The 13,286-nt window shown below is 40.4% G+C and overlaps 1 protein-coding gene across 1 annotated transcript in view; it reads right to left on the bottom strand.

Annotated features, from left to right (window-relative positions):
• The window catches only part of FSIP1 (fibrous sheath interacting protein 1), a 185,367-nt gene extending 173,807 nt beyond the window's left edge, over positions 1 to 11,560 (bottom strand). Inside the window, 2 exon segments of the mRNA XM_019802523.2 lie at positions 6,203 to 6,335; positions 11,378 to 11,560. Coding sequence (XP_019658082.2) covers positions 6,203 to 6,328 — 126 coding nt within the window. The 5' untranslated portion in view covers positions 6,329 to 6,335; positions 11,378 to 11,560.
• Between the last annotated feature and the right edge of the window lie 1,726 nt (positions 11,561 to 13,286).

Below are 13,286 nucleotides of genomic sequence, written 5' to 3'. Positions count from 1 at the left end.
CAGCCCTTGGAGGGTTTTAGGTTCTCTCTGACCCACGTGGTCAACTCCTGGCCCCCGGTAATCTGTGCCCCCTTGTGAATCTCCAGGGCAGAAGGTGGGTGGTGTGGAGAATTAAACTGCCAGGGACGCAGAACTGCACTCAAGCATCTCTGCTCACCTGGACTAGGACATAAGCCCCAGCGGAACTGAGCTGAGTCAGTGGTGTAATAATCTGAGCCAACATTTCCTGAGGAATTAATACCGGTCAGGCCCTGTGCTAAGTACCTTGCACACTCTGTCTCATTCACTCCTCACAGTGACGCTATGGTACAGGCCTGACTACCTTGATTTAACAAAAAAGAAAACAGATCCAATATGGAATGAAACCAGCGGAGGCCTAACTTATAAACAAGGAAAACAATGCCTCCTCTATGTAATCTTGGAGGTGTTAAAGAGGGTTCCCTGTTCAAAAACACACTTCTGTGAAAGGCCGGGTTAAAGCCTTAAATTCCATAATACCCAGTAAATCCTTAAGGCTACATAGTTCTGTGAAAATGCTGAAATGGCTGGAAGAGATCACATGAGCCCTGTCGGTTATTCATATCTTGGCTTAAATGAATTTGGCCGACCTTTCCCAGAGAATGGATTTTATATAGGGGAATATAGAATATATAAAACATAACTAGATATTAGCAACATACTAGGATAATAACACACTTCAGGACACAAAAAGACCTTTCATATATATCATCCCATATGATCCTAACTCAGAAAGAGCAGGAAGCTATGAAGCAAAAAGATTAAACTAGAGAACAAAAGACAAACTTTGCCCATTTTATAATTTTATCCATAGTTCTCCACTCCATTAGCACCAAACATCTTTAGGTTACTTGAAAATAAACTAAAAAGAGTTTCCAGAAATTAAAAAATATCATTAACTTTAAAAATTCAATGGATTAGGGGCGCCTGGGTGGCTCAGTCGTTAAGCATCTGTCTTTGGCTCAGGTCATGATCCCAGGGTCCTGGGATCGAGCCCTGCTTCAGGCTCCCTGCTCAGCGGGGAGTCTGCTTCTCCCTCTGCCTGCCATTTCCCCTGCTTGTGTTCTCTCTCTGTCAAATAAATAAATAAAATCTTTAAAAAATAAAAATTCAATGGATTAAAAAGTAGATTTGACATAGTATAAGAAAGAATTCAAAAATTTAAAAATATATGTTAAAAATTCCCCAGGATGAAGCAGAAAAAGAAATGAATAGAAAATATTAAAAAGAAGATAAGAGACATAAAGGATAGAAGGGAAAATTTCAAAAGACATTTAATATGACTTTCAGGATGATGCAAGAGAAAAAAAGGAGACAATATTAGAAACATTTGAAAAAACAATGGCTGAGAATTTTTCAAAATAAACGAAACACAAAAATCCTCAGATTGAAGAAGTTCTGGTCTCCAGAAGGATGATAGAGATAAATCCATACACAGGTGAGTGACGGTAGACACCAAAGACAAAAATAAAAAAATTAAAGGAACCAGAGAAAAATACCTAAACTAGACAGCACACACTGTAATGAATATCGGATTTACAAAAGCCTTCTCATTGGCAACAAAAGAGGCTAAATGCAAAACATAAAAATGTAACACATAAAACTTCAACACTTTCAGAAGAAAGCATAAGAGAAAATCTTTGGAACCCTGGCTTAGACAAAGAGTTTCTGGATGCAAGAAATAAACACAAGCCTCAAAAAAATGTTGACAAATTGCAGTTAACAAAATTGAAAATGTTTGCTCTTCAAAAGACATAGTTAAAAGAATGAAAAGTCAATCTACAGATTAGGAGAAAATATTTGCAAATCATATATCTGACAAAAGACTCTAAGATATATAAAGAACTTTCAAAAGTTAACAGTAAGAAAAAAATACAATTGTAAAAGTTAGGCAAAAAAACTAAACATACACTTTCTTATTTTTTTTTTAAGATTTTATTTATTTATTTGACAGAGAGAGAGACAGCCAGTGAGAGAGGGAACACAAGCAGGGGGAGTGGGAGAAGAAGAAGCAGGCTCCCAGTGGAGGAGCCTGATGTGGGGCTCGATCCTAGGACTCTGGGATCACACCCTGAGCTGAAGGCAGACGCCTAATGACTAAGCCACCCAGGCGCCCCTAAACATACACTTTCTGAACGAGGTATGTGGATTACAAATAAGCACATGAAAACACATTCATCATTATGAGTCACCAGCAAAATGTGAATTAAAATCAGAATGAGATACTACTATATATTAGAATAACTTTTAAAAAAAAACTAAAAAACTAACACTATCAACTGCTGGTGAGGATGAAGAGCAGCTGGAACTCTCATATTTCTCACGGGAACAGGAAACAGTTCTGCAGTTTTTTATCGTTAAACATACACTTACCATACAACCCATACCAACTCCTAGGTATTTACCCAAGAAAAATAAAAAACTACTCCCCCCCCAAAAAAAAATCAGTATACAAATATTTATAGCGGCTTTATTCATAATCACCAAAACCGGCAAACAATCCAAATGCTCCTTAACATGGGAATGGAAAAACAAACTGTGGTACACCCACACAACGGAACACTGCTCATTAGTAAAAAGGAGTGAACTACTGATACATATAACAGTAGAGGAGTCTCAAATGCCTTGTGCCAACAGGCTAAGCCACACTCAAAAGCTACATACTTTTTAATTCCATTCATATGACTCTCTGGAAAAAGAAAAACAATAGGTTCAGAGAATAGATCAGGGTTTTCCAGGATTAAGAGTAAGGGAGATTGAAATAGACAAAGTATGGAAAGAGCCCAGATGCCCATCGACAGATGAATGGATAAAGAAGAGGCGGTATATAGGGGTGCCTGGGTGGCTCAGTCGTTAAGCATCTGCCTTCAGCTCAGGTCATGATCCCAGGGTCCTGGGATCGAGCCCTGCATCGGGCTCCTTGCTCAGCAGGGAGCCTGCTTCTCCCTCTCCTCCCTGTTTATACTCTCTCACTATCTCTCTTTCTCTCTCTCTAATAAATAAATGAAAATCTTAAAAAAAAAAAAAGAACAGGTGGTGTACACACACACATATACACACAGTGGAATATTACACACCCATCAAAAAATGAAATCTTACCATTTGCTACACCATGGACGGAACTAGAGCAAAGCAAGTCAATCAGAGAAAGACAATTATCATAAGATTTCACTCCTCTGTGGAATTTAAGAAAGAAAACAGAGGATCACAGGGGAAGAGAGGGAAAAATAAAATAAGACAAAATCAGGGAGGGATACAAACCATAAGAGACTCTTAATCACAGGAAACAAACTGAGGGCTGTTAGAGGGGAGGTGGGTGGGGAGATGGGGTAACTACGTGAGGGCATTAAGGAGGGCACATGATGTAATGAGCACTGGGTGTTATATGCAACTGATGAATCACTGAACCTACTTCTGAAACTAATAATATACTATGTGTTAATTAATTGAATTTAAATTTTATTTTTTAAAGATTTTATTTATTTATTTGAGAGAGAGAGAATGTGAGAGAGAGAGAGAGCATGGGAGGTGGTCAGAGGGAGAAGCAGAGTCCCCACTGAGCAGGGAGCCCAAGGCAGTACTCAGTCCTAGGACTTCAGGACCATGACCTGAGCCAAAGGCAGTCACTTAACTAACTGAGCCACCCAGGCACCCTGAATTTAAATTAAAAAAAAAAAAGAGTAGGGGAGACTGAGTAAGGACAAAGGGGTAGCATGAAGAAATTTTTGAGGGGTGATAGAACTGTTCTATATCTTTACTATGATGGTACTACTCTACACATTTGCCAAACTCAGAACTGTACATCAAAACAGAGTAAATTTTGGGGTGCTTGGGTGGCTCAGTTGGTTAAGCATCTGACTTTGGTTTGGGTCATGATCTCAGGGTCTTGGGATCAAGCCCCACATTGGGCTCCTCGCTCAGCGGGGAGTCTGCTTGTCCCTGTGCCCCTCTCCCCATTAATACTCTCTCTCTCTCTCAAATAAATAAAATCTTTTTTTAAAAACAGATAAATAAAAACAAATTAAATTAAATTAAAATTAAAAAGTAATTTCACAGTATGTAAATTATTAAATTAGAAACAAGTCAAAGCGAGCAACCCTCTTGGGCCCCCTCCTTCTTTGGGAGCTCTGTACTATCCCTTAATAAGCCTTGCTTTGCTACCCACCAAAAAGAAGAAGAAGAAGAAACAAACAAATCAATGAGATACAATGTTAATAGATAAGATTTAATATCATAAAGTTAGAAACTGTCTCCAAATTAATCTATAAATTCAAAGCAATTTCAGTCAAAACCCCAAGAGCAATTTTCACAAGACTTCAAAAACCAGTCTAAAATACAAAAACAACTAAAAACCAAAAATAGCGAAGATGGTTCTAGAAAAGAATAAGATGGGGAGATCCATCCTACCAGATATCAAAAATTATTACACAACTAACAAGAGTTAACACACAGTAATGGTGCTGGATTCGATGCAACAAAACAGAGAGCTGAGCTAGACATGGTATTTTTAACAAGCCACTTGCAGTTCTTGATGCATGTTAGAATCATTAGCTGCATCTGCACGAGATCTGGGCCACAGACATGAAGTAGAGCCATCTTCCCAAGCTCCTGATAGGAAGTTGGCAAGAAATACCAAAGGCAGTCATCTCTGTATGTCTAGTCACTTTCGTGGTTCTGAGGGACTGGTGGCAGTGCCAGAAGAGCAGCAGCTTTTTGATTTCGGTCATGGAGGTGCAACCAGGAACCAACAATCCAAGGGAAGTCCCCTCCCATGATTTCCTTTCCTGCTGGCCTTCCACTGAGTTTGAGAAGCTGAACTTCTGGTATTCAATCCTTGTTTGCTGGAAATGCCCAGAGTGCTTTCTATTTCCTGCACTAAATCGTAACAAACACCCTGAGAGTTTTATAACACAGAGCCTAGTCCATAAATCAAAAGAATAAATGAGGGATGCCCTCGTGGCTCAGTCGGTTAAGCATCTGCCTTCGGCTCAGGTCACGATCCCAGGGTCCTGGGATCGAGCCCCACATCGGGCTCCCTGCTCAGTGGGGAGCCTGCTTCTCCATCTCCCTCTGCCTGCCACTCTATTTGTGCTCTCTCTCTCTGTCTGTCAAATAAATAAATAAAATCTCAAAAAAAAAAAATAAAAAGAATAAATGAGTATGGATTCATAATGTTGCAAAGATTTTTTTTACCGTAAGGTTTCAAATTTTTGTTTGCCACAGCTTAAAACAAACAGTCCCATATTGCCAACAGAAAAACTGATCTCCAGGACACCTGGCTGGCACAGTCAGTTAAGCATCCGACTCTTGGTTTCAGCTCGGGTTGTGATCTCAGGGTGGTGAGATGGAGCTCGGCATCCAGCTCCCGCACTCAGCGGGGAGTCCGCTTGAGAATCTCTCTCCCTCATCCTCTGCCCCCCCACCCCCGCTAGTGCTCTCTCTCTAAAATAAATACATTAATCTTTTTTAAAAAACTGATTTCTTAAAAAACATCAAGTTTAGATATTTTAGGAAAAGAAAAAGAGACCACTAAAGAAAAGAAAAGGAAGTCAGGCCAGGTAAGGTACTACTAAATATATACCACACGGTCTTTGACCCAAACTTTATTTTTAAAATTATTGAACCTTTTTCATATTAAGAGTCAAGGGTGGCATAGTAGATATTAGAATGCAAAGATTTCTTATGGGGGCGCCTAGGTGGCACAGCGGTTAAGCGTCTGCCTTCGGCTCAGGGCGTGATCCCGGCGTTCTGGGATCGAGCCCCACATCAGGCTCCTCCGCTATGAGCCTGCTTCTTCCTCTCCCATTCCCCCTGCTTGTGTTCCCTCTCTCGCTGGCTGTCTCTATCTCTGTCAAATAAATAAATAAAATCTAAAAAAAAAAAAAGAATACAAAGATTTCTTATGAAAAAAAGTTTACAAATGAGCATTAACAAAGTACAGCTGTGAACAAATATGCCACACTCCAAAAAAACCAAAAAAACAAAAGAGGGAGGGGGAGGAGTAGACAAAGGACACAGAAATTTCATTATAAATGATCTAAAGTAAAATCCAAGAAGAAATCTATGCGTGCTCCCAAAACACAGCCTCTAAAGAGCAGCCCTTAGTGGGATGTTAACAGCAGCCTTGGTTTACCAAGTGCTAGAGTTCAGAAGGACTTGAAATCATTTCTAAACAGCAAAGTACCTTGAAGGACGCTGGTTCCGGTGACAGCACCTCCAAGGAAGTACTTGAACCTCTGCTCCCAGGACGTGTTCTTGAATTTGAGGCTGGTTTTGAAATTCCATCTAAGTTTCCCTTTATAATATCCATTGATACCCTGAAATAAACAAGAAATTAAAGAAAGTTATGACCTGTATGCTTACATGTTTCATTAGAGTTAATGCACAATTAACCCGGAATCTTTGTTAATAAGGATTATGTGGCTACCAAAGTCACCCTACCCTAATTTCATCAAAAGACGTCTGTGTCGAGGAATTTTTCATGTGACACCACCCACAGGCCTATCACCCCTCTGGCTCCCTATTCCCAGTGCTGTTTTCCGAAGCAAGGATTATTAGGCAGGATGGTTTTAAACCAGTGGGAGAACTTGGGCACTGCAGGCACCTTGATCCTTCCAAACTGTGCCCTAGATCAGGACCCTTTCAGATCTGTGCAGTAACGCTGGGGTATCATGCACGCTAAGAAAATGGAAGAAATAGGGAGAATTCCAGATTTTCCCTTCTCATACTTAGCTTTACATACAAATGGATCTTCCAACAATCCTTCCCTAAATTTCATAATTTCCCTAAATTTCTATTAATTATGAATTAAACCATTTCTCTCATAACAGAAAGAGGAAAGGCAACTGCCTCTGACCCAAGCAAGTGTAACAATGTCCTTTTTTTACTCTACAAAATAACTCATCTTTCTTTCTTTTTTTGGGCAGCAGAGGCAGAGTCCAGGGAAGTTCTGGATACAGGAGGAAGCACAAACATAAACAACCTGAGGCGGGGTAATATGATTTGGCCTCCAACCACTCAGTGTGCCAAAGCGGATGCCGAAGGGACCAGCAGGTCAACTCTTTCCATCTTAGCAAGTGACAAAGGCCGTGATCTCAACATTCTTCAAACTCGGCAAAAGCATTTGGGCTCACTCAGGAAGGCGCTGACATTATTATTGTGGGATGACGGATCACCCTGGCCCATCACGTCACAGTCAAAAAGCATAAGTCACCGAAAGGCCAAAAGTCTTGCAAATGCCATGAGCAGGCTGTCAGGGGAGACTTATTGTAGCAATGAGATGGAAGCATTTGCCGAGCCGGTACAGAACTTGTCAGTAAAGGAGAAGCAGCACAGAGAGCCATCAATGACATGGATCATCTAAAAGGCTCCAGAAATTTTTCAATTTGCTTTAGAAATGGGTCTGTTCTATTATTTTGTTCCTGGAAATAATAAATGAAATAAATTATAGTTCCTAAGGTAGGTGGGGACATAACTGACCACCTTATGACTTTGCCTGTGTAGAAAAAAGTAATGGATAAGGGGCATTGAATTAGGATCTTATAGATGTATTGTCAGTGTTTAAGAAGAAATCTCAATAGTCACATAGAAATTCCACAAGAAAAATAAAACATCGTCAAAGAAAGTAATCAAATGATAATTAAATACGTCTAATGACAGAAGCACTAAATGTTGATTTAACCCAATCCTGTGTCTTACCTGTATTGAGTGTATCTGGGGAGGAATATGTAAGAAGAGAGGTAGTATAAAATATCTAATCTCTCATAAAAGGAAATCAAAGAGAATGCCCAAAAATTGATAAAGCCAAGCAACAGTTAAATAAGCATAATATTTACGAGTTCAGGGTGGTTGCCTCTGCAGAGTGAGACTAGGAATTGCTTCTCTTTTCTTCTATCACAAATGTTATAGTAGAGTTAGACATTTTGTACTATACTACTTTAATAAAAGTAAAAACTAATTTTCAAAATAATAAATAAATGTAAAATAAGAAATTTCCAAGGGACTGAAAGGAAATATAATTTATGTAATAAGTTAATAACTTACTAAAGATAACACCAAGAGCATAAATCAAAAGGAAGAGACGAACACATTTCATCACATAACATTTAATATTCTTGAATGTCAATAAAAAAACAAACAAAAAGAACTCTAAATTAAAGTAAAAGGCACCTGAGAAACTAGGGAAAATAGATGCAACACAGATGATACACAAAAAGTTAATGAATTTACATATTTAAAGGAATCTTACCAATCTATAAGAAAAAGAGACATTCCAAAAGAATACTGGCTAAGGGCATAAACAAGGAATTCACATAGAGGAATTCACTCCTCTGCACATACACTCAATATAGTTAAGGCATAGTATTTGGTTAAATCAACATTTAATGCTTCTGTCATTAGAAGTGTTTAATTATCATTTGATTACTTTCTTTGACAATGTTTTATTTTTCTTGTGGAATTTCTATGTGGCTACTGAGATTTCTTCTTAAACATTGAAAATACATCCATAAGATCCTAATTTAATGCCCCTTATCTGTTACTTTTTTCTACATAGGCAAAGAAGGAAGGAAGGAAGGAAGGAAGGAAGGAAGGAAGGAAGGAAGGAAGGAAGGAAGGAAGGAAGGGAAAGAAAGAAAGAAAGAAAGGAAGGAAGGAAGAAGGAAGGAAAGAAAGAAGGAAAGAAAGAAAATATCAAAAAAAAAGGAAAAGAAAGAAAATATCTTGCTAAATGTCGATATTTTGCTAAAAAAAAATTAAATTCTCTGATTAAAGAAATATACACAAAGCGGGGCGCCTGGGTGGCACAGCGGTTAAGCGTCTGCCTTCGGCTCAGGGCGTGATCCCGGCGTTATGGGATCGAGCCACATCAGGCTCCTCCGCTATGAGCCTGCTTCTTCCTCTCCCACTCCCCCTGCTTGTGTTCCCTGTCTCGCTGGCTGTCTCTATCTCTGTCAAATAAATAAATAAAATCTTAAAAAAAAAAAAAAAGAAATATACACAAAGGGACCTGAAAAGATGATAACAAATCAGAGAAGTAACAGAGGTGGGTTCTTCTGGATTGGTGGGTTCTTGGATGTTCTTGGTCTTTTTTTTTTTTTTTTAAAGATTTTATGTATTTATTTGACAGAGAACAAGTAGGGGGAGCTGCAGGCATAGGGAGAGGGAGAAGCAGGCTCCCCGTTGAGCAGGGAGCCCAATGTGAGGCTTGATCCCAGGACCCTGAGATCATGACCTAAGCCAAAGGCAGACGCTTAACCGACTGAGCCACTCAGGCGCCCCTGTTCTTGGTCTTTTATTTTACCTTTCACTTATATGTATTTTCTGACTTTCTAATAAGTATATCTTGAATTCACAATTAATTTATTTATTGTAGAAAAATGTCTAGAATAATTAAAGTGTATTCAAAAATAAATAAAAATCACCCAACATTCACCACTCTGAGCTAAAAATCATTGGCATATTTCTTATTCATTTTTGCTCTTTGTGTTTCCACCAAAACTGGACTTGTATATTTCTCACTTAACGTCACATGATAAAGCATTTTCTTATTGCATTAAAGGTTTTTCAAAAATAAAAATTATTTACTTCATGATACTCCATTAAGCAGATGATATATGACCAGATTCTAAATTGTAACAAATCACCACTAACACATATCAACTTTTTATAACATTCATTTCAAACAAGATTAATTTAAACTTTTTCAGGGACACCTGGGTGGGTCAATCAGTTGGGCATCTGCCTTCGGCTCAGGTCATGATCCCAGGGTCCTGGGATCGAGTCCCACATCAGGCTCCCTACTCAATGGGGAGCCTCCTTCTCCCTCTGCCTGCTGCTCCCCCTGCTTGTGCTTTCTCTCATGTGCTCTCTCTCACGTGCTCTCTCTCTCCGTCAAATACATAAAAATCTTTAAAAAATAAAAATAAATTTTTTCATACAGGCTTGTAAGAAATGTAATCACCACGGATCATTTAAAATCAAAATTGGGACATATGGCTGCCATAATTTGGTATTTTTGGATGAAAGGAAGAATTGAAAGAAAATGAATCCTCCTCTGTTTAGTAATAATAAATAGCCAATCTTTTTTAAAAAATGGAATTATATTTATTTTCATGGTTTTGTCTGAAAGTATTTTATGATAGATTTTACTTTATATATTTATTATGTAAGAAATACATGCCCATGAGAAGCAAAAAGTCAAATAATATAGAAGAGTGTAAAACTTTTTAAAGTCAAAATTTCCAGGGTGCCTGGGTGCCTTAGTCAGTTGAGCGTTGGACTCTTGGTTTTGGCTCAGCTCAGGATCTCATGGTCAGGGGATGAGCCCCAAGTCGGGCTCCCCCTCCCGGGAGTCCACTTGAAGATTCTCTCCCTCTGTCTCTCTTCCTTTGCATGCTCTCTCTCATAAATAAATCTTTTAAAAAAATATTTTTTTAAAAGTCAAAATTTCCCTCACCTCAAGAACCACTGTTGATAGACTTGAGGGATCTCGCTTTTGTTAGGCATCTGCAAACCTTCTATCCTTTATACCTACCTACCCGTCACCAACACAAGCACAAATGGCACACACAATTTTAAGTGAACCTCTTTGTGCGAATCTTTGTTTAGTGAGGCTAAACAAAGTATATATCCAGATGATAAAGTACACTGAGTCAAAGAGTACTTGCTTTTCAACTTTTGGTGTCACGGCACATTGTCCCCCAAAAAGGTTATATCAAATTACACTACCAACAGGGTGTGATGAAAGTGCCTCTTTCCCCATTCCGGCCTGGGGTCAAGCTGGTCATCATCAAAGCTTTTTCATCTTTGTCATTCTGGTAAGCGTCAAAGATATCTGGGAGTCTGATTTACATTTCTTTCATTAAGATAGAAATTGAGTCTGCAGCCAAATGTTTACTGCCCACCTTTTTCCCCCCTGTGACATACCTATTAGCATCCTTTGCTATTTACCGTCTATTTTAAATGACTGGCAATTAATTTTTAATGTAAGTTTTAGAACTTAAGGGCCAGGAGGCACAGGACAGTAGGAGTCCCTGATAGAAGGTCCTAAGGTCAGGAATGTGGAAACGCTGGCGACAGTCTCCATAGAGGCAGAAGCCTCTGTCTGGATGGGGAAGGCCCGCTCTCTCCCAAGCCCCGCCCACCCCCGGCTGAGCCCGCCCCCTACTAGCCCTGCCCCTTCGCCCTAACAGCCAGTCTCCGGGCCCAGCAACCGGACACGACTCCGCCCCGCCCTCTCATTGGCCCTGCCCCTCTGCCTGACATCCCTTCTGCGGTCCCTGACGCGACTCCGCCCCACTCACTCCGCCGCAGGTCGCGCGGCGATGGAGGTGGGGTCCTAACAGGTGCCGTGCCTTACCTTCCCCGCGGAAACTCTGGGAGGCAGTCGCCAGTCGGAAGATCATTGACGGACGCAGAAGCGCACCGCTGACACTCAGAGTCACCCCCTGTCCCCCAAAGGGGAGGGGTATTTCCCACCACCACAGCTTCTCTGGAGGGGGGAAGTTGCTGTGCGTCCAAAGCCCTCCCGCCTCCGGGAACGCTGTTCCCTTGGCAACCAGAAGCCCTGGGCTTCCAGTCTCGCGATAAGAGAAAAGGGCTGTACCATGCGGAAACAAGGTGTGGGGGGGGGGGAGCTAGGGGCGTCGAGGAACGCTGTTGGACCTTGGAGAGCTAGGGCAGCCTTACTGTCTCCTCTGTCTTCCTGCGGACGGTGTGGCTGGGGAAAGGGTTGTTCCTATTTAGATTGAACTCGAAAGGAGGACATCTGGACGCTGATGTGGCCCTCTACCATTAATATGATGCCCTGTAGGTCTGTCATCTTCTCTGAGCTCAGTTTCCTCCTCTGTAAAATGGGAATTATAATTCCTTCCTCTCAAGATAGTTGTGCAGCTCAAAAAGATCATGTATTTGAAATTCTTGCTATATTTTGGATTCCATGTAAATAAAAAATACGAGTTTTGCAAGATTGGGCTACAGTCCAAAAGAGTAATGATTTTTATTTGCATTTTTCCTTTTTTGTGGATTCTCTCATCTTCAGTGCATGACAATTTCCATGGGACCCCCAAACTGATTTTCTTCATCCTCTGTACCATCAATCTCTGCTTTCTAGTATGGACAGCACTTTACAGTTTACAAGGCATTTTCCCATACACAGCCCCTTTAGCCTTATTATTTTAGGTAGGTAGGATGTGTATTCTTTTAAGTGTTTTTCAGTGAAGCAAACAGACAAAGGTGAAGTGAGTTGCTCAGGGAACCACAGCTACAATCTAGGGCAGTGGTTTAAAAACTGGGTTTAAAAACCTGGCTGTAAATGCCATTCATATACTGCTAAATCCTGTGTTTCTATCTCCAACCCAGACTTCTCCCCTGAACTCCACTTTTATTTAACCGACTAGAAGATGTCTCTACTTCCATATAAGAAGCATCTTGAACCTAACATGTCAAAAAACAAACCTCTCCACAGTCACCCCCACTCCCACTCCACTGTCTTATCTATCTCAGTAAATGGTAACTCCATCCTGCCAGACTCAGACCAAAAACCTTGAAGTTGTCCTCAATTCCTCTTGCCCTCACACTCTACAATCAATTTGTTATAAATCCTATCAGCTTTACACTTAAAATATATCCAGAATCTACCTCTCACCACCTTCCATGCTTCCCTTCCGGTCCATACTGCCATCATCTGTCACCTAGATTTTTGTAACAACCTCCTTCTTCATTGTTGCCTTCCTTGCCCCTACTACTTTCAAACAGCAGCCTGAATGATGCCTTCAAAACCGAAGCCAAACCATGTCACTCCTCTGCTCAGGACTCTCCATGGCTCCCCATATCCTATAAAGCCCTTACAATGCCCACAGATCCTGAAGGACCAGGCCCTCTGTTTGCTCTCAGACTCTAGTCCTACCACCCTCTCTCTGGTAAACTTTGCTCTAGCCTCACTGTCCTCCTTGTTAGTGTTTCTGCATAGGAATTTCTTCCCAGCATTGATCAGGATACTTGCATGTTTTTCCAAATTAAAAAAAAAAAAAGTTGAGAAATCAGGAAAAATGGAAAAGGTATTCTAATTCTCCTATAAGAATTAAACTTTATCAGCATAGAGATGTTACTGAAGAAATCCACTCATGTCAAGTTGAAAGCAAAAGCAGGAAATGCTAACGCTCTGCATGAGAAATTGAGGTCAACATCCTGGGAATCTGGATTGGAGATGCAGTCACAATCCAATTGGTTATTCCTGCTCGGAGCCGGTGCCATATTCTAAGTGTGTT

This window comes from Ailuropoda melanoleuca, chromosome 5, assembly GCF_002007445.2.
Source record: "Ailuropoda melanoleuca isolate Jingjing chromosome 5, ASM200744v2, whole genome shotgun sequence".
Classification (NCBI taxonomy): Eukaryota; Metazoa; Chordata; class Mammalia; order Carnivora; family Ursidae; genus Ailuropoda; species Ailuropoda melanoleuca.
This window is presented reverse-complemented; position numbering and strand designations above follow the sequence as displayed.